This window comes from Pseudorca crassidens, chromosome 11 (genome assembly GCF_039906515.1).
Source record: "Pseudorca crassidens isolate mPseCra1 chromosome 11, mPseCra1.hap1, whole genome shotgun sequence".
Taxonomy (NCBI): domain Eukaryota; kingdom Metazoa; phylum Chordata; class Mammalia; order Artiodactyla; family Delphinidae; genus Pseudorca; species Pseudorca crassidens.
In genome coordinates this window covers 98854439-98875895 of record NC_090306.1, presented here as the reverse complement: position 1 = coordinate 98875895, position 21457 = coordinate 98854439, and the positions used below count along the sequence as shown (strand labels likewise).

General features: G+C 53.5%; 1 protein-coding gene and 1 long non-coding RNA gene across 6 annotated transcripts; one reads left to right on the top strand and one right to left on the bottom strand.

The window, feature by feature from the left end:
- The first annotated feature begins 17 nt into the window (after positions 1-17).
- TOB2 (transducer of ERBB2, 2) lies at positions 18-10619 on the top strand. Of its 4 annotated transcripts, none has more exons than XM_067698218.1 (3): positions 18-454; positions 3889-3983; positions 6678-10619. In XM_067698218.1, exon 3 carries the CDS (start codon positions 6774-6776, stop codon positions 7803-7805), a length of 1032 nt encoding a protein of 343 aa, XP_067554319.1. In that variant the 5' UTR covers positions 18-454; positions 3889-3983; positions 6678-6773; the 3' UTR covers positions 7806-10619. The 4 variants fall into 4 exon arrangements, with proteins under 4 accessions (XP_067554319.1, XP_067554320.1, XP_067554318.1 ...); XM_067698219.1 differs by having other exon boundaries at positions 18-458; XM_067698217.1 differs by lacking the exon at positions 3889-3983.
- On the bottom strand, positions 8918-20653 carry LOC137202534 (uncharacterized). Of its 2 annotated transcripts, XR_010932650.1 has the most exons (4): positions 20524-20652; positions 17637-17737; positions 14189-14729; positions 8918-12141 (listed from the first exon to the last, which is right to left on the bottom strand). It is a non-coding gene; the product is annotated as an uncharacterized lncRNA (long non-coding RNA). The 2 variants fall into 2 exon arrangements; XR_010932649.1 differs by lacking the exons at positions 14189-14729; positions 17637-17737 and having other exon boundaries at positions 20524-20653.
- Positions 20654-21457: the final 804 nt, after the last annotated feature.

Here is a 21457-nt window from a genome sequence, read left to right as displayed (position 1 = left end):
CGGATCCGTGCGCAGGGTTGCTAAGGGTGAAACTTTTCATTGACTTTGCTCACTTCGGGCAGGGGCGCGGGAAGGAGCGGGTCGTCGGCGGGGAGAACCGAGTGGCTTGGGCGACGCGGGGCCAGAAGGGCAAGACCGTCCGCCGGCCACAGCCGGGACCGTCTTCCGTCCCGCGACCCAAGCAACCCTCCGGTCCTCCAGCCTCGCGCCGTCGCCGCTGGCCGGCCCGCCCGCCCTCTGTCCCCCGCCGCTGAGCCCGACCTCCAAAAAGCTGAAAGAATTATTATTGAGATCATAGCCCATACTCCCCTCACTCGCTCCCCCATCCTCAACGAAGAAAAGGACACATCGGCTCCCGGGAAGGGAGAGCAACCTCCGCCCCGCTCCCAGGACCACCCTGGAGGAAGAAGCCGCCCCGCGGCCGGCACACCGCCCCGCCGCCGCGGAGACCCGAGTGAGTGAGTGGGGGGCGTGCGGGCGGGGGGGGCTCCCCCGAGACCCAACAGGCCCGACGCCTTCCCCTACCCCCGCCCCACTCCCGCTCTCCGCTTTGGTGGACTCTCCACGTTGCTGTCGCCCCCCCTCTTACACCTGGCCAACATTTTCCGTTCCCCTTCCGCCTCCTCACTGGACCCCACCTTTTCCCCGTGCTCTTCTTTCCCTCACGTTTGCTCTCATCCTGGGGTATCCCAGAGCCCCTTTCTCTCCCTGTTCCAAGTGTGGCCACCTCCTGGGTGCGGTGCATTTCCTCCCTTTTCCCTCCGTTCTTCATATCCTAGAGAGTCGCTAGATTTTCCTCGTTCCCCGCGAAAACATAACTCCCACCACCATTAAATAAAATCAGAAGAAGGAAGGGGATCCAGGCCTTGTTTTTCTGCTTTTACCGTGTGCGGGGTAGGAGGGTGGTAATAATTAATAGGGCTTATTTTTGGCCCTGTGGAGCCTGAGGGATGGAGGGTGGACACCCCCCTTTTGGACCGGTCAGTGGTGACTGTCCTCTGGCCGCCGAGCCAGAATTTACCATTTGGCTTTAGCTCTTTATCCACGTTAGTGTTTTAAGGGGAAACTGGGCGGAAAAAAGTACCCTTACAGCAGTATCAGGGAGTGGATTCAGGTTGACCCTGGTGAGGTGCCTGGGAGGAAGAGCCTTACTCCTAAGCTCCTGTCCAGAGGATGGACTGTGCCCTTGACCAGAAAGGGAGGGGGAGGAGGAGGGAACAGAGAGAGGAGGGGCAGCTGGCAGCCCTTTCCCACCCCCTAGAGGAACCAGAACCCCACACAGTAGGCGTCAACTCGTGGGCTAGCCGAGGGGGGTCCCTGGTGTCTGCTCAGTATCTAACCTTTCTTTTCTTCTTCCTGCCCACCCTACCGTGGGAGTGGGTCCCTCATCTTTGATTTAACCGCAGAAAAACATCCCTATTGCTTTCTTGGGTGCCTGCCCCCATCCCCCTCTTAAGCGGAGGGGGAGAGAAGCTTGTGTGGGAGGAAGGATTAGGGAGGTTTAACACCCTGCAGAGGAGCTTTGCCGAGGATCTGGTAAGTCTGGTCAATAGAGCAGGCCTTGCAGCGGAAGGAGACTCACAAACAATTTTTAAGTATTAGAAAATGTTGTCAGATGTACAGTTTTTTCTTCCCTGGCTGGGAACTCTTTCCCATTACCTAGCCGGGTCTGGTTACTCGGACTTGGATTAGAAGAGGGGTGAGGCTTGGGCCCTGCTGGCGTCGGGCCTTCTGATTGTCCGCCCGGCGCCTCCCCGCAGCTTAAAACTGGGAATTTCTTTGGCCGAGAGGACGGGAGAACTGGGTTTATTCCTGCCGTTCCATTCCTGGTTGTGAGGTGCTACAGCGGAGCCCGCTGGGCGTTAAGTGAAAAGGCTCTTTCTCTTTGAATCCGCCGTCCCTACAGCAACTCCAAAGGGAAACCACCCAGCCCAAGGAATACAGATTAAGTGGCAGGGGTTTGGGGAGAGGGAGGGATGTGACTCCTATCTATCCCGGCCTACCGCCTTCACCCAGAAAAAACTCATTAGAAGCTGTTAATTCAACGGTCTTGCGAGGCAGTGAAGAGAGAGGAAGAAAGAAAAGTTCAGTTTTTCGGGAAGCCGAGACATGGATATGGTGGGCGACACAATACGGGGAGTAGGCCTTATGGGTAGAATTTATATAAAATGTATTAGGCGGTGGGCGGGGGAGGGGGGGCGCCAGTCTGCCACAACGCGCATGTGCATCGGAAACTTTTCCTCGGTTCTCCCACCCTCCTCCAGCTCCCCTTACTGGGCATGCGTAGTTCCCCGGCTTAGTCTTCGCAAAGTACGCAGGGAAGTGTAGTGTGCAGAGAAAGTAGGTCGTTTGCTCCAACCTGAGCGTGAGGTTTCTGAAGACTACAATTCCCAGAGCGCAGAGTGCACCTTTGCCCCGGACCTCCCCGTGTATGTTGGGGTTCAGTCAAGTCTTCCTGGCTTCAGAGGAACCTGGAGAGGCCTAGAAAGGGCCCCCTTTTTTTTTTTTTTTTTTTGGCCGCCCAGCGGGGTTTTGTAGGATCTTAGTTCCCGACTGGGGATGGAACCCAGGACGTCGGCAGTCAGAGCATGGAGTCCTAACCACTGGACTGCCAGGGAATTCCCAAAAGGACCCTCTTAGTCGGAAGGAGTCTCGTAGTCGGGCTTGCACAGTCCATGTTTTGGGGAGATGGTGTGGGACACTGGGGGGGTGCAGTCAGTTGGCACAAGTCCTGGTAGCCTTTCAACCACACCCACCCGTCTGCCACCGAGACCAGTGTGGTGGGGCCACCCCCTGTCCCGCCAGAGCCGGGCTCCCACTGCCCAGCACCCGGTCTGTGACACCTACTGGCCTTGTCAAAATTGAGGACCCTGAGTCCTCTTTCCACACTCATTTGAATCTGGTAGTGCTTGATTGTCCTATGATTTGGATGTTAAGGCTTGAGGTGCCTGAATATTTTACAGGTGCTCAGGGTTTGGGGGCCCAGTGGGTTCCCTCACTATCCCTCCTTTTCCCCTTTAAAACAACTTTTTCTTCCTAAAAACTGTCCTTCGAGTTTTTGTCAGAAGTTCTCTGGCGTCTCCATTTACCATATCGTTGACTTGCAGCCTCCTTTCAGCTTCTTTCTCCCCTCCCCCGTACGCGGGCCTCTCATTGTTGGTGGCCTCTCCCGTTGCGGAGCACAGGCTCCGGACGCGCAGGCTCAGCGGCTATGGCTCACGGGCCCATGCCGCTCCGCAGTATGTGGGATCTTCCCGGACCGGGGCACTAACCCGCGTCCCCTACATCGGCAGGCGGACTCTCGACCACTGCGCCACCACGGAAGCCCTCTTCCCCCTTTTTTGACATTCTCTTGAGCACTTACTCCTTTAAAACTCAACACAGGGATCTGAATCCAGGATGAACTTTGTTGCTGGAATTAAAGCAAATGAAGGAGGATAAGATTCTAAATAAAAGGGGACAGAATTTTACTCTCATATTTGCAACTTTTTAATATGTTGACAAAAGGTAGATTTTGCTGTTGTTAAGCACTTAGCCTTTTTTTTTCTTTTTGCCACATTTCTGGCCTTTTGTGCCTGAGTCAGGGTTGGAGAAAGTCTTTGAGTCCTCTCCTGCGGCTTGGCTTGAATCTACTTGTTCCTTTTATTGAAGGGTGGTTATTTTTAAGCTAATTTTACCACATTGTATGAATATTTAATTTATAAGCTCTAGAATTTGTCCAATAGCCTTAAAAAAATGAACAAACTGATGTGAGTGGTCACTCCTATCTTTAGTTAAAGACAGCACCAGTGCTTTAATCCTCTGTTCCGTAAGCTTCTTGAAGTCAAAATTAGAGCTTGAGCTGCTAGAGCAGAAAATCTCATTCTGGTTGTCCGTCGTTTTTGTAAGGTTCCACCCCACAGCCATCTGGCCTGGCCTGTTCTCGAGTTGAAGAAGCGAAGGTGGCATTATCTACTTCTGATTTGTGCAGCAGCATCACTGAGGTATAAATTGGTGTGCCGCTTTTTTTTTTAATAAATTTATTTATTTATTACTTATTTAATTTTGGCTGCGTTGGGTCTTCGTTGCTGTGCGCAGGCTTTCTCGAGTTGCGGCGAGCGGGGTCTACTCTTCGTTGCAGTGCCTGGGCTTCTCATTGCGGTGGCTTCTCTCGTTGTGGAGCACGGGCTCTAGGCTCACGGGCTTCAGTAGTTGTGGCACGTGGGCTCAGTATTTGAGGCTCGTGGGCTCTAGAGCCGCAGGCTCGATAGTTGTGGCGCACGGGCTTAGTTGCTCTGCAGCATGTGGGATCTTCCCGGACCAGGACTCGAACCCATATCCCATGCATTGGCAGGCGGATTCTCAACCACTGCGCCACCAGGGAAGCCCCTGGCATGCAGCTTTAGTTGCTAATGCTGCAGAAAATGGTTAGCTGGGCAGGGCTGATGACAGTGATTCTATTGTATTTTGGGGTAGGAGGCTTATTTCCCAATGACTTTGGCCTGCATTTAAAATGCTCCCATTTTGAGGCCGAACTGTTCAGGGGAGGTGATTTAGAAGGCAGTTACGCAGCAGAGTTTGAGAAGGCATAGCAGGGTGCAGGAGCCCTTTGGACCACGTGGCATGCCAAGAGGCCATGTGGTTCCTTGGGAGAAGGGTCATATGTCATGTTCAAGTTTTACTTTTCAAAAATACTTTGAAGACACTGTCTTTAACTCCAGGCCCATTCTTGGGAACCAGTGCCAACTTTCTTTACAACTTTTTAGTCTCATGTGTGTTGGACACGTCTAGTGGGCCACTGTGGCCCTTACAGGCCTTTGTTCTTGAGGGGAGGCCCATGGTCCTGGTAGCTATCTTTGCATCTGGTGATGAATCCAATCCTCGTAAACAGAAAGCTCCTTATCTTTATCATTCTCCTTCTCTTTAAACCTAGAAGGACCCTGGAATTGATCTTTGGCGACCAGGAATAGACATCTGAACACACATGGAGATTGTCTGTATTGGAGGCTGGGATAGATGGGGAGAAAAGAGTCACCTGAATCCTGAGCCTCCCTGTGGAGGGCTCAGGAGAGGCCATGCTCGTGGCACTTCTTTTGGTGCCCCACGTGACCCTTTGTCTACTCAGACCTGAAGTGAGGGAGGGGCTAGACATGGCCGGCGTCATCAGATACTCCACATTAACCCAGTGCGTTTTCTCTGATACTCACCCCGGAGAGCTTTGCCTGAGGGTTCCGTCCTTAAAACGCCCTGGGGAGCCATGGTCCCAGGCCGTAGCCAGTTGGGTCAGGTGTTCCGAAAGCTCAAGATCCTCAAGCCTAGAATTAGCACCTGGATACTGTGTGCTGGACCCAGAAGGGATTTTAATCGAAATCCAGCTCCAGGGACAAAAGATGCCCTTGACGGATAGTGGATCAGTCTTGTCTCTGTGCTGAGCTCAGCAGCACATTCTCACCCAGAGGTCTGGTTAGGAACATTTTCTGGCTCTGTCGGCCCTCAAAGATGGCCCTTTTCAGTTCAGTTCTCCTATGGCATGAACCTGGATCTGCCCTTTTGGAGAAGGTGAGGCAATTAGGATCACTGGCTCTCAGGACCTCACAGATCATCTTCCTGAGAAATGAGGCTGGCCCAGACCTCAGGAATAAACCTTTTTGACCTCTGTGGATCTGGCTGTGAGAGAATCCCAAAATAACAAGCTGAGTGTTTATGTTGGACTGCCTCCTCTCCAGGGATCTCCAAACACGTGATGAATCTGGTCTGGTGCCAAGGACAGGTGGTCAGACAGTCCCTGGGAGACAGAGTGATGATGGGTCCCCAGCTGGAGGCTGTAGGGTGATGGAAAATTTCTTCTCTCTGCCCACCTCATCACCTACACTCTAGCCAGAAACTATAGAGATTTCCCTCAGGCCACACCGGTACTGCTCTTAAGGCTTTGTTGGCCTACAGGGCCCACTTCCCTCTCCTTTCCTCTGCTTCCCTAGGGCAGCCCCTAGTCAGTAGTTTCCTTGTTGGTCCATGCCTCTGATTGTGATAGGTCTTGACTTTTTCCTGGGGATCATGCCCCAGTCTCCATTCTTGGAGGCTGTCTGGATGGAAATGCTCGCCTTGGTTACACTGTTCTGCAAAAGAATCAGCTCTGCAAACCCAGAGTGAGCCAGAGCACACGCACACCCAGGGAACTCAGGATAACAAATTGGATGCGATTGGAGTCCTGGCCTCCCGTGAAAAGTTGGCAGTGCTGCTTTCTGTTCAGTGACCTGTATCCCTTTCCATTTAAGGGGTTGAAACTAAAGATTTTAAACTCCTGTCTTGGCCTGTCACAGTTTGGGAGTGGGACTTCACCGAGATATTGCAGAGACAAGTTAGCAAGAGCCTTCCCTTCTCCATCTGATTTAGGAGCTCGATTTTTTTGGTGTCACTCATAAAGTGACCTGAATTCTCAAAATAGTGGAAACCACAGTACCCCTGTTTCTTTAGAAGTACTTAAAAATATTTATCAAGTGCCGACTAAAATATCATGTTACTGATGAAACTAAGGCTCAGAAAAAAGGGACTTGCCCACAGTCACACATATAAACCTGTCACTAGTGCAGCAGAAATGGGACCCTGAGGCTATGTGATCCAAAGTTGGTGCTTTTCTGTCTGATGCCCACTGGCTTTCTGCATATCTACTCATGAAGCCTTTCTTTCTCATTTTTCAGCGTTGTCTGGAGCCCAAGGCTGCCCACCTTACATTTCCTACCACTGTCCTTGGCTTGTGCACGTGCCTGTGCTGATTCTCTGCCTAGGAAAGGACGATGCAGCTGGAGATCAAAGTGGCCCTGAACTTCATCATCTCCTACCTGTACAACAAGCTGCCCCGGCGCCGGGCAGACCTGTTCGGTGAGGAGCTAGAGCGACTCTTGAAAAAGAAATATGAAGGCCACTGGTACCCTGACAAGCCACTGAAGGGCTCTGGCTTCCGCTGTGTCCACATCGGGGAGATAGTGGACCCCGTGGTGGAGCTGGCCGCCAAGCGGAGTGGGCTGGCGGTGGAGGATGTGCGGGCCAACGTGCCCGAGGAGCTGAGTGTCTGGATCGACCCTTTCGAGGTGTCCTACCAGATTGGTGAGAAGGGGGCTGTGAAAGTGCTCTACCTGGATGACAGCGAGGGCTGTGTTGCCCCAGAGCTGGACAAGGAGATCAAGAGCAGCTTCAATCCCGATGCCCAGGTGTTTGTGCCCATCGGCAGCCAGGACAGCTCCCTGTCCAACTCCCCGTCACCGTCCTTTGGCCAGTCGCCCAGCCCCACCTTCATGCCCCGCTCCGCTCAGCCCATCACTTTTACCACCGCCTCCTTCGCAGCCACCAAGTTTGGCTCCACCAAGATGAAGAAGGGGGGCGGGGCAGCAGGTGGGGGGGCGGGGGGCGGGGCAAGTGGCCAGCCGATCCCCCAGCAGCAGCCCCGCATGGCCCGCTCTCCCACCAACAGCCTGCTGAAGCAGAAGAGCCTCTCTCTGTCTCTGCATTCACTGAACTTCATCGCCACCAACCCAGCCCCTCAGTCCCAGCTCTCACCCAATGCCAAGGAATTCGTGTACAACGGCGGTGGCTCTCCCAGCCTCTTCTGTGATGGGGCCGATGGCCAGGGCAGTGGCACCCCGGCCCCCTTCGGGGGCGGTGGGGCTGGCACCTGCAACAGCAGCAGCTTCGACATGGCCCAGGTGTTTGGAGGTGGCGCCAACAGCCTCTTCTTGGAGAAGGCGCCCTTCGTGGAAGGCCTCAGCTACAACCTGAACACCATGCAGTATCCCAGCCAGCCGTTTCAGCCCGTCGTGCTGGCCAACTGACTGCCCACCTGCCCACGGGGCCAGGAGCACCCAAGACCACAGAAAAGAGAAAGGAAAGGAAAGGCCAAAAAAAAAGAGGAAAAGAAAAATACACAAAAAGATTTCCAGTCTTCTCACTCTAACTTCTAGAAACATGACCCAGGCCGGGCATGGAGTGGGAGGGGCCCCTGAAGCACTGAACAGTGTTTAGCTCAGCCCCCTGCTGCTCTCCTGCCTGCCTCCGATTTATTCGGTTGGTTTGGGTTTTATATTTCTTTTTCTTTTTTTCTTTTTTACATGTAGTTTTCTATATAACATCTTTAATTAGTGGCTTCCTGTGCTAAGAATGGTCCAGATGTGAATTGCTGCTCCCTGCTCCCTCCCTCCCTCCCTCTCTCCCTCTCTCCCTCCCTCCCTCCCTCCTTCGCATGCCTGGTTTAGGGTTGGTGTGTCCCAGCTCACAGGGAAGGAAGACAGTGGCTGGGGCCTGGCCCTCCTCAGAACAGGGAGAGACTGCCCCGTGTCACTGTCTTCATCACCCAGCTGTCCTCTCACTCAGAGCCATCCAACCTCAGCAGGCCTGCTCGGGCCCTGCCACCCAGATAGGTCTGACTCCAGCCCCCGCTTCCTCTCAGGCCTGGGCCCTAGGGAGCTGCCAGCTGGCCACTTGACACCCTCCCCCTAGAGCTGAAGTCTGTGACTCCAGGGAGGTTAGCACTCTGTCTGGTGTCCCTTTCATCTCTGTCCTGTGGCCCCATGCCACCATTCCCACCTGGCCCAGACCATCACCGAGGCCCTGGAGACCCAGCCATTGGCACATGTGGCCTCTCTCATGTAGCCTCTTCTTTCCTGGGCCTGAGTTCTTGGGTAGGGAGGTGGGGTGAGTGTAGGTGTGCGTGTGCATGCGTGCGTGCGTGATTTGCTCTCCTGTTTTAAAGGATTCCGAGCCATGTGAAACTTCCCCTCTGGGTGTGATTCTGGGTCGCAGCAAGTGTTTATTTATGTGTGAGGGTGGGGAATGCACTGGGGGTGGGTTGTCAGTCCTTTTGTGGGGTGCTTCACGTGGTGGCGCCAGACTGGCTGAGCCTGACGCTTCCAGAGGAAAGCACTGCAGAAGGAACTGGTTTCCAGACTGCGGAGGGATCTGCACTTTTGTTTTTGACCAAAAAAAAAAAAAAAAAAAAGGTTAGCAGTGAGGGGCTGAGGGAATGCCCAGCCTCTGATACCTAAGAGAAGTCCCTGGACTCGGACCCTCCTATTGTGTGACCTTAGCCCAGGGTGGGAAACGCTTACCTGAGCGCCCTGGGGGGTGGGAGTTTTGGGTCAGTGCCTGTAGTGGGCAGTCCAAAGCCTTGAATTGAGACTTTGGTCTTTTGGCTGTAGATGTCGCTTTAATACATTTCTTCCCCTGCCTGCTTGAGAACCTCTTGGTACCTCTTGCCATCCCCTCACTGTCTGACCCAGGCCCACTGGGCCCAATGCTGATCTCGAGCAGGCTGGGCTGGACAGGCGCTTGGCCACGGCAGGCGCTGTGTCTGGATTCTTGAAGAGCCCTCCCCACCTCTGCTGGAGAGAATTTACCTTGACCCAACCCTAGTGGGCTAGCTTCCACGCCATGACGCTTTGGCAAGTGGGCACGTAGCATCAGGGCCCCCATCACCAAAACCTTTGGCACCCCACCCTCTCCTCCCAGTGACCCCAAGTTGGCAACTGCTGTGGCAGCGGATCCGGCCCAGACGGACACTGCCAGCCTCCTCTCCCTGCAGTGGGCACCAGCTCTACCTCCCCGCGCGGGGCAGTGCCCTGGCTCCTTGGCCCGGCACCGTCTGTCCCCCCTAGACTTCTCAGGGGCCAGCCCCGTCTGGGCCACCCTCTCCCGAGCTCTCAGCTCCCGCACAGGTGACAGGCCCAGGCTGCTCTCTGGGAAAGGTTGGATGCTGCCTTATGCCCCCTTCCAGCCCCTCTTCCCCCACTCATGCACACAGGCACCCACCACACCCTGGGCGGCTTGTTCCTCACCACATACAGGGAGGGGGAGACCAACCCCTTAGTGTCTTTTGAAATACGAAGAAAAATGTGTGATCAGGAGCATGACTCCTGTGCTGGGCTCTTGGGCCCACGTCAGTCTGTCTCAAATCTAGGCATTTTTGCTTCAACTTTATTTTTTTTTTTAAGAAAACAAAACAAAAATCTGCACTAATTTACCTGGTTTCATAGGAAAACTTTTTTTTTTATTTTTTACATTTTTTGGTGTCCGTTTGTATTGAATAATTTGCTACATTTGTAAAATGTAAGAGGTATATATAATATATGTATATTTCTAACGTAAAGGTAATTTTTTTCTTTTCAAGATTTTTTCTTAAGAGGAGAGAAAGATATTTTTTCAGGAAAAACAAACTTTAAAATAAAAAAAGAGGAGAATAAAACCTATTTCTCCCCTTTCCCCATCCTCTCTCTGTCTACCCCCTTTCCCAGGAACAAGTCAAAAGGTGGATCGTCTTGTAAAGGAAGTAAACTTTTAGTCCAGAATGATGTCTTTTTCTCAGTGCAGTGAGCTGTAGATTCTCTAGTTTGACCCCTGGGGATGGGAAGGGGGGCACTGAGGCAACATGGAGAGGAGCTCGCGGGAGCAGGGTAATGAATTTGTTTTCTTTAGTGAAGGAGGAATACAATCAAGTGTTTTGTATTCAGAATGTTGTGCAATATTTTGGAATGGAACATTGGTGTGTTTAGAGATTTAGTTTAAAAACAAAACAAAAAGATTGATCAAATCTGTACAGTTTATATTGTTCCAGATTTTTTTAAGTTTGTATTAAAAGCATGATATATAATAACCTTCTGCTTGCTCCCTGCTTGTTTTGTTTCTGGGGCCCCTTTTGGGATGGGGAGAGTTGGAGTGACCCAGCCCCTGTGAACCTCACGAAACGATTAGTCATCCTCACCTGACCCCTGGGTGGGCACAGTGTCACAGGGCCCTTTTACCACCTCTCCCCTCGGCCCAGGACACTTCCCCGGGTGCCCATTCCCACAGGGCCTTTTCCACACGGAAGCAGGTTCCATGAGGTTGGGAACTGCCCCGCTCCCTCTGCTGACAGGTGGTGAGAACAGGACACGCCTCTTCTGGTATTTGGCCATCAGAGACCACTAGACCCTTAGGAGTGGGCAAGGATGAGAAGAGCCTACCTAGGTCAGGTTCCATCCAAAAACCTGGTGCTTAGATTCTCGACCCTTCTCTTGGCTGGGCAATTCTGGAGCTGTTTCAGGGTTGACGTGGCCTGCCTGAGCCCGGGGCTAGGGAGGAAATCAGCGTCTCCTCCCTCTTCCTTGGTACCTGGGGCCCCTCCCCAGCAGTGATGCACATCAGCCTCGCAAGGCCCAAGGGTTGAAGATGTCAGCTAGGTATTTGTTGAATCTTATTTTACACTCACAACAACCTGGTGATAACAGGTATTATCTCCATGGTACAACTGAGAAATGGGCTCCAAGTTAGATTACCTGCAAAATTCATAAAACTAGTAAGTGGGGAAGCTGAGATTTTGCCCCATGTGTGACCTTTTCATGTATAAAACTGTGGAAACTGCTATGGAAGAGTGCCACTGGGGTGTGGGGGGAGGGCTGCCACTGGGTGTGGGCGAGGTGACAGGCCTGGGGGATGCCACCTCCATCCAGGCTGGGGCAGGGGGCAAGCAGCTCTTCTGGGGCATCAAAAGGACCAGCGTTTCCTCAGGCCCCTCACCCCCCAAACAGGCCAACACCGATCCCTCCCCACCCAAGTGTGTGAACTGGGCCTAGAAGCTCTCAGGCCAGACATCCCACATCTGCACAAGGTCCCAGGAGCCCTTGATGTCTGGCCCCTCCATGGACCGCTTCCTTCAACAGAGCCTGTCGAGGAGAGAGAGGCCCCAGTCCAGGATGCCCAGGCCCTGGCAGAGCTCTCCCTTTCCTCTGCCCTGGCAGGGAGAAGCCCAGCCTGTCTCAGTGTCCCTGTGCACAGGTTGCCCATTGCCTGTGGGCCCCAGGTCCCCTCACATACTCATTCCTATTTATGTTAATATAAATAAAACACCTAGCACAGGTTCTACTAGAGTAGAGGCCCATACCCACTCCCACTCACCCATACCCACTCACTCATTCCCACTCCCTGTGCACGTGCCAGGGAGCTGACAGGCCTGGGGGAGGCCCAGCTCAGGTGCCGAGATCGCCTTCCCGGCCAGCCCCTCCAGCTGAAAGAACAGAGAGTCCGGGTTTGAACAAACCTCCAAATTCTCCATGGCTCAGGCACAGAAATGATTCATTCATACGTTCTTGCCTCCATTTATTCACCAGTTGCTGGCTCTGAAGGGGTGCAGTGGGAGACCTGGGGGTAAGGAGAGAAAGAACATTCTGGTAGACTCAGAGTTCCTTGGAAAAAAGGCTCACTTATTCACAAACACTCCATGAGCACCCACTGCCTGCCTGGGGAGCACAGGTGGGACAGCAGTTACAGGAGAGGTGTATACAGGGGGCCTGGGAGCCCAGGGATCAGGAGGCAAAGAAGAGCCAGGAAGGAGAAAAGCAAGACCAAGTCCCCTCCCCAGGGAACGTGTCAGGAGGGCGCCCATCAGGGAAGAGTCTAGACTCTGCTCCCTGAGAAAACAAGGATTCCAATCCCAGCCCTGCCGCTCCTGAGCTGGGTGACCTCAAGCAACCACTCCACCTACTCAGGCGTCTCAGTTCTCTCACCTCTAAAATGGGTATAATAATTACACCTACTTGTGAAGATTAAATGAAACAGTGAGTGGAAAATGCTGAGCACCGTAGCTGGCCCAGAATAAATGACAAGTACCATTTCATCAGCAGGGCCATAATCATTCATCCTCAAACACCAGCAGCCAGCCCAGTCCTGGATGCTTCCTTGAATCAGCAAACAGGTCGAAACCCAACCCTGCCAACAGCGGGACCAGGCTGGGGTGGAAAAGGAAACTCCATTCTCAAAGCAGACACTAGGCTGGCCCCCAGTCTGCCCTCTGCAAGAGTGGGAAGCTGCTTGTCCCCCAGCAAGGTAGCATCCTGGGACGTATACTAATCACCCTCAAAATAGTTTCTCCTGGAGAACAGATGGGTGGGTAGGGGTGAGTCATGGTGGCAGGAGAACCCTGCTCCATTCGTCACTGCTTGCCTGAGTCAGCACCCGCCCTTGGGCCAAGGGGATGCCACTGTCTGGTCCCCTCACTGCCACCTCCCCCAAGTGAGTCATGGGGTGGAGGGGCACACTCTTGCCGTCCCTCCTCCTTTCCCTGGGTCTGGCCACTTCAGCCAAGTCCTGAGTGGGCAGGGCCTAAGGACAGGCTGGGACCAGCCAGGAAGTGTCCAAGCCCCTGGGTGACAGGAACCTGCTGATTTTCTGGGTTTTAATTTGGGGAATTTCACTGCCAGCGAGAGAAGTGGGTCCTCACAGCTGCCGACTCTGTGTAACCTCAAATATCTCTCTCCCCTCTTGACCTCTGTCCCATTTGTACGAGAGGCAGTGAGGCTAGGCGCCTGTCCAGCTAGGCCATTTGGGCTGGTCCCTGGGTCAGCACCGCTTCCTGCCCCACTGGCTCCTGAGCCCTGGTGAGGGCCCTGGAGGACCCTGTGCTGTGGCACCTTCCCCAGGGAGGGGAGAAAACAGTGATGGGCTGAGCGCTGGGTGGGACCATAGGGCTACCAGTCGAGACCCCCGCAGGCATGAGGACCTGATCAGAATACTGCTGACCTGTGGCAGGGCTGGTAAGGCCAAGCAGGAGAAGAGGCCTGGTCCAGCCACCTGGACATCTGGGTCCTGAGGCTGGCTCTGCCCTAACTGACTCCAGTAAATCACTCAACATTCAACGTTTACCATTCAACATGGAGGCCCCATAAGTGCTGGACACTGTTCCAGGCATCTTCCTGAAGTGATGTTCTAGGAACCACAAACAAATAAGTGAAGAATTTGTCAGATGGTGAGGATGTTCCACTAAGACAATCAAAACTGGTGATGGTAGCTAGTGACCAAGTGGCTCCTTGAGATTGGGCAGTTGGGGGAAGGCGAACCTTCCCAAGGAGGGGGCTTTCAACCCGCAATCTGAATTACAAGAGAATTGGCAGAGAGAGCAGAAGAGAGGTCAGCCACTCCCAAGGGCGAGGTATAAAATAGTACGGTGTGCTCAGGGAATGAAAAGGCCAGCAGTAAACAAGAGACAGGCAAAGATGAGGTCGAAGAAGTCCTCAAGGCCGCATCATGGGCCCCATAGCCCAGGTGGCGAGCTGGGATCTAACCTCCAATGTGAGAGTTAAGTCTCTCATGCCCAGGTTGCTGCATCTGTGGCTAGGAGCAGAGATAGAGTTCTCTCACACATTCAATCAGCAAACCTCCCCAGAGCCCCTCCTCTGTGCGAGGTCCTGACCTGGGCCCTGGGCACGGGCCTGCTGGAGGACAGGGAGACTTCTAGTGGTAGAAAAGTGGAGTAGAAGACAGACGCAGGTCATTATGACTTCAACACCTTGATCAGATCCACGGCAGAAGGAAGGTCAGCGAGCCGCAGGAGGCTCCTATCCAGCCCCGGAAGGCTCTTCAGAGGGTTGATAGAAGCTCATGGGGGAGGAGCTATGGCCCAGCACACATGCCAAGTACTTCAGGCTGGGCTGGTACGATGGCACCTGGACTCTACATTGAGGGGCTCCAGGCGGTGGGCAGGGAGATGGGAAAAGAAACAAGACTCCTGAGCGGAGGAGCGAGGGGGTAAAGCCATGGGCACAGCAAGTGCAGATGACCCCCTTCACGGAGCCACAGAGATATCCAGGGGGCAGAAATGTAAAACTAAAACTATAAAATGTTTAAAAGAAAACAAAAGAGGGACTTCCCTGGTGGTCCCGTGGTTAAGATGCAGCGCTCCCACTTCAGGGGTGCAGGTTCGATCCTTGGTCTGGGAACTAAGGTCCTGCATGCTGCACAGCCAAAAAACAGAAGGAAAAAAAAACAACAAGAGAAAATATTTGTGATCTTTAGTTATGCAAAGATTTCTTAGATACGACTCCAAAAGAATGATCCATAAAAGAAAAGACTGATAAATTGGACTTCATCAAAATTCCCTTAGATACTGTTAAGAGAATAAAAAGACAAGCTATAGACTGGGAGAAAATGTAGGCAAAATACAGTCTTTGTAAAAGAGCTTTTATAGAGAAACTATGAAGAACTTTCAAAACTCAATTATACCATTTTACAGGATATACAAATATCAAATCACTACACTGTACACCTGAAACTAATATAATTTTGAAAGTCAGTTATATCTCGGGACTTCCCTTGCGGTCCAGTGGTAAAGAATCTACCTTACAATGTAGGTTCAATCCCTGGTCAGGGAACTAAGATCCCACATGTCCTGGGGCAACTAAGCCCACGTGCTACAACTACTGAGCTCTCGTGCCTCAACTGGAGAGCCTGTGTGCGGCAAACTACAGAGTCCACATGCTCTGGAACCTGTGCACCACAACGACAGAGCTCACACGCCCTGGGGCCTGCATGCCACAACTAGAGAAGAGAAAACTCAAACACCACAACTAGAGAGAAGCCCATGCACCACAACGAAAGATCCCACACGCCTCAGAAAAGATCCCGCATGCTGCACCTAAGCCCCATGCAGCCAAAAATAAATAAAATAAATAAATAAATCTTTAAAAAAAAGTCACTTACATCTCAATTTTTTTAAATCCTCAATTATAAGAAAACAAACAGCCCGTCCCTGGTGGCGCAGTGGTTAAGAATCTGCCTGCCAATGCAAGGGACATAGGTTCAAGCCCTGGCCCAGGAAGATCCCACATGCCGCAGAGCAACTAAGCCCATGCACCACATCTACTGAGCCTGTACTCTAGAGTCCGCAAGCCACAACTACTGAGCCCACGTGCCACAACTACTGAAGCCCGTGCGCCTAGAGCCCGTGCTCTGCAACAAGAGAAGCCACCACAATGAGAAGCCCGTGCACCGCAACCAAGAGTATCCCCCGCTCACCGCAACTAGAGAAAACCCGCGTGCAGCAACGAAGACCCAACACAGCCAAAAAGAAAGAACAAACAACCCAGCACAAAATTGGGAAAAGATTTGACTATATCAAAAGAAGATATATCGATGGCAAATAAGCACATGAAAAGATGTTCAACATCATTAGTCATTAGGAAAATGCAAACTAAAGCCACAATGAACACAACTATTAAAATAGCTAAAATTAAGGGACTTCCCTGGTGGTCCAGTGGGTAAGACTCCGCGCTCCCAATACAGGGGGCCTGGTTTCAATCCCTGGTCAGGGAACTACATCCTGCCTGCATGCTGCAACTAAGAGTCCATATGCCGCAACTAAGACCTGCTGCAGCCAAATAAATAAATAAACAGATTTTTTTTAAAAGTTAAATCAAATTGAACATTTGGAAAAATAATAAATGACTTTTTTTTTTTTTTTTTTTTTTTTTTGCGGTACACGGGCCTCTCACTGCTGTGGCCTCTCCCGTTGCGGAGCGCAGGATCCAGACATACAGGCTCAGCGGCCATGGCCCACGGGCCCAGCCGCTCCGCGGCACGTGGGATCCTCCCGGACCGGGGCACGAACCCGTGTCCCCCACATCGGCAGGTGGACTCTCAACCACTGCGCCACCAGGGAAGCCCAATAAATGATTTTAAAAATAGCTAAAATTAAAAAGAAAGGCCATACCATGTGTTACCGAAGATGTGGAGGAATTAGTAACTTTTATACACTGCTGGTGGGAATGTAAAATGGTACAACCACTTTGCAAATAATTTAGAAGCTTCTTTAAAAGTTAAACTTCTGGGGCCTCCCTGGTGGCGCAGTGGTAAAGAACTGCCTTACAATGCAGGGGACACAGGTTCAATCCCTGGTCAGGGAACTAAGATCCCACACGCCGCAGGGCAACTAAGCCCGAGTGCCACAACTACTGAGCTCGCACCTCAACTAAAGCCCACGTGCCGCAAAACTACAGAGCCCACACGCCCTGGAGGCTGCATGCCACAACTACAGAAGAGGAAAGCCGCACGCCACAACTAGAGAGAAGCCCGAGCGCCACAACGAAAGATCCCACATGCCTCAACGAAGATCCTGCATGCCACAACTAAGACCCAATGCAGCCAAAAATAAATAAATAAAATTTAAAAATAGATATTTAATTTTTTAAAAAGTTAAACATCTACCTACAATATGATCCAGCTATCCCATTCCTATTCACCCGTAAGAAAAGGAAATAACTGTCCATACAAAGACTCGTACACCAATGTTCATAGCAGCTTTATGTGTTAGCCCTAAACTGTAAACAACCCAATGTCGTTCATGGGGAGAATGGCTGAACAAACTCTAGTACACCCACCCTATGGAATACTGCTTAGCAATAAAAGGAAATGAACTACTGGGACTTCCCTGGCAGTCCAGTGGTTAAGACTCTGTGCTTCCACTGCAGGGGGCCTGGGGTTGGATCCCTGGTGAGGGCACTAAGATCCCGCATGCCGCGTGGCACGGACAAAAAAATAAAAAATAAAAATAAAATAAAGACAAAAAAAAAAAGAAACGAACTACTGATACATGAATGAAGCTCAAAATATTAATGCTGAGTGAAAGCCCTAGCAAAAACAAAAAAACCCACACATACTGTTTCAATCCATTTATAGAAAATTCTAGAAAATGTAAACTAATCATGCAGCAAGAGAAAACAGATTAGTGGTTATTTGGGGACAGGAGAGGAGGAATGGAAGGGACTGGAGGGAAGGATTAAAGTGGGGAACAAGGGAATTTTGGGGGGTGATGGATATATTCATTATCTTGATTGTTTCACGGTATATAATATGTCAAAACTTACCAAATTATAATCTTTAAGTACGTGCAGCTTATAGTTTATCAATTATTCCTCGATGAAGCTGTTGGACAAGACAAAGTCCCTGCCCTCACCAAATTCATGTTCTAGTGGGCAAGATAAATAGTAAACCTCATAAACAAATGAGAAAAATACCCTCAGGGAAACAAAAGGACGCCACATGGTGAGAACGCGGCAGAGGGAGTGGTGAGGAGGGTGCCTCCGAGCAGGTGCAGTTCCTCCCATCTCTGTGCCCCTCACTCCCTGGGGCGGCCCCCTTCCTGTTTCCCATGGTGAACGCTTAACTCTCAGCCGCTGTGGGGCTTTGCACAAACTGCTCTGCAGCTCAGCTTCCTGAGCCATGGGGGGCAGGGGGCAGGGGAGATAAGGCTGTGTCCTCTCACGTCTCGGCGTCAGCACGGGGCCCCGCAGTCAGTTCTCTGCCCAAGGGGGCCTCTCACCTGCTCTGGCTGGATTTGGGGACAGGGAGAGCAAAAATGCCAGGAGCAGGAAAATAGGCTTCTCAAGAGCCCAGCTGCCTTCCTCTGAAAGGCACCCCAGGGAGCCTGTCCCTCAGGACTCAGGGCTGCCTTCTGGGAGAGGAAGGTTTGGAACAGCGGGCACCCCTCTTCAGCAGGGCATGCAGAGAGGCAGGAGGGGCTGAGGCGTGCCAGGCCCGGGGACAGGCCAGGTTGGCCTGAGGCCCAGAGGGGCGGGGCAGGAGGTCATCGGCCATGGGCAAGGGGCCCACTTGGCCCTCTCTCTGGACACAATGTCCTGGACTGCTCCAGAGCTTGGCTGGCAGACAGGGAACAGTGACTGGCAGAGAGTTCGGGGAGCCGGCCGAATGGCGGGGGGGCGGCCGGGGGGAGCAGCCTGGCCTGAGCAAAGGGCTGGTTCTTACAACCTGTCCTGCCACCTTGGGCAAGCAGAGGACCAGCTTGTCCGGGAGGCAGGCAGGGGGCCTGGCGCCCTGTGGGGACCTCAGCAATCCCTCCCTACCCTGTGCCCTAGTTGCCCCGTATCACCAGCAGCTGCCGTAACGTGAGCTGAGTTCTCCAAGAGTACAGAACCCTGCAAATGGCAGTCCAGCTGCTCACTGTTGTGGCCTTAGGCAGGTCACAGCCTCCCTGAGACACAGAACTCCACCTGAAAAATGGTGTCTACTTCTTCGGGCTTCAATGCTTGGGAAGCATTTAGGATAATTACCCTCACAGAGGAAGCCCTTGATGGAATAGTTTGCTATAATTACCACATTATAGCAGCAATAACAATGTTCATATATGGAGGGCCTCCGGGGTGCCAGATTTACCTACATTGTCTTGAATCTCCAGCAGCAACCGGAAAGCAGCTTTATCACCCTCATTTTATAGGTGAGGGAACTGAGCTCCAAAGTGACACAGCTGATATCAGGGGGCAGTGGCTCCCTCAGTAGGAACCCAGCCTCCCCTGTGGGCAAAAGGGTTAGGGCCTGATGGGTGGACCCTGGGGGGTTCCTTGTGGCAGAGCTGAACCAGGGAGGGGCCGAGGGGGTGCTAAGAACTCAGCAGCAGAACCCAGAGACCTCAGTTGCTTCCCATAGGACTCTCCTAGATCCTGATATACAAGCCACGGGAGTCAGCAAGGGTTGGAGGCAGGTGCAGGAAGAGATGCATTCGTACATTCAGAAAATACTGATGGAGGGAAATACAGTCCCGTGTTGCTGTACACGGCCTCTGGAGTCGGACTGCCACTTCGGACTCAGACACTGTCACTAGCGAGCTGTGTGGCCTGGTGACTCCCAGTTTTCCCATTGAAGGTGTGTTTGTCCCTGGGCAAACCAGGACTTTTGATCACCCTACCTGGAGGAGTTACTCCACTTCTTGGTTTCCCCAACTGTAAAAGGACACCAATTCTCACCTCAAGTTGCTGTTTGAAGGTAAGATTAACATGTAGCCCTGGACTCAACACTCCAGGCCCGATAAAGGTGAGCAGGGTTAGAGGCATTTCATCTCAACCTGGCAGAGGCCAAGCAAGAGGGGAGGAAGGGAGGTGTGATTGTCCCCATTTTGCAGATGAAGAGACTGAGGCTCCCATTGTGTCTGAGCAGCACAGAGATCTGGGCAGATACCTCCTTCATCCCAAAGCCTGTTCTTAGAAGGTGCTCAAAACGTGTTGGGTTGGCTACCTCAGAGAGAGACCATGGGTGGCACTGCAGGGGATCCCCAGGTGCTCCCAGGGGTCTTGTGCGAGGACAGCCGGGCAGGGCCTGCAGTGCTGCACCAGCGGGCCCTTCAGCAACAGCCTCAGCTGCAGCTGCCGGCCGGGCCACAGGGCAGACCTAGACCACGTGCTCCCCGGGCAAAAGCCAAGGTGCACTGGGAGTTGACTGGCCCAGTGGGGCACCGCCTACCAGCCCAGGGCCAGGCCCAGGTCCTGCACTTTGTCAGGCCCTGGGAGGGGTGAGTGGAGGATAAGGACAGTTCACAGTTACCTTCCTAAGTACTCAGCAGGTGCTGAAATGCGGGGTTCTTCCCTAAGACCTTAGAAGGAGGGCCTGCAAGCAGCACCATTTTATAGGTGGGGACAGTGAGATTCAGAGAGGCGGTTTACCCAAGGTCACCCAGAGGGTAGGCGGAGGTACCAGTCACCACTGGGCTTCACTGCCTGACTTTAGAATTCAAGATACTGGTGGCCCACACACAGTGGGATGGGAAAAGCAACTGCGGAAGACTCTTCAGCAGGGGACCTCCAGAGCCCCCAACGTCAGGGCCAGGAAGGGAACTTTTGTTCAGAGGAGGAAGTCGTGGCCGCAGCCGGAGCTGGGGCTCTCACCGCAGACTGAGCTCCCCTGGGCTCCCCTCGCCTCCTAGCGAGGGCGGTTACCCCCATCCCCGCGTGCACCCCAACTCACTGTGCCCTGCTGGACAGCTGCCTCAGTTTCCCCTTGGGCACTAAGCAGAAGGGGAGGATGCCGGGCCAAACAAGGCAGCGCGGAGGGAGGCGGCCCTAGCCTCTCCTTTCCCAGCCCCACACCACAGCGGAGCACGAGGGGGAGGGGGAGGGGGAGGGGAGGGGTTACGTAACGGGCGCGGGGCGGGGAGGGGCGGGGCGAGGTGGGGCTGGGCGGGCGTCAGCGCCGGCGCCGGGTAAGGGGAAGGGAGGCGTTAGGGGCGCCCTCTCCCGGGAAGAGCCAGGCTGTTCCGTCTTCTCCACACTAGGGCAGCCCCCTCCGCGCTCCCTTCCCCGCTCCTGCCCGCGAGTGCTGGGGAATCCGGCGGGCCTACAGCTGGAGAGACCGAGGCCCAGAGCGGGCGCGGCGAACTCGCCGAGTCCCGGGCTGGGCGTGCGGAGTGGCCGAGGCCGCTCACCGCGGGGAGTCTCCTGCTCAGAGCCACTCGCTGGCTCCCCAGTGCCCGACCTCGGCGCCCCGCAGCCTCCTCCCCAGCCCCCTAGCCAGGCCTTGTCACACCTCCGGCTCGGGCCTGGCTGGGAGCTCAGCAGCGCCGCGGACCCGCCTTGAGGCCTGGAGGCCGCCCCCCGCCCCCCGCCCGAAGGTCACCCGGGACCCGAGGGAGCTCCCGGCCCGCGTCAGCCGCGCGCCGCCCCGTTCCCGCTGGAGCGCCTCTGCCTCCCCCGCTCCCTGGCGGCCGTTCCTGCCTCCCTGCTCGCACTTACTTCATCCGGCCCGGCCTCGCTGTTATTTATATCCGCGTCTGTCTCCCCAGCACAGAAGGGAGGCAGCAGCAGGCCCGGCGCTGAGGCCTGCAGGCACACCTGGTGCGACAAATGCCGCTTGCCGCGGGGCCCACCTTTGGCCAGTAGACTGAGACAGCCCTGTGCCTAAG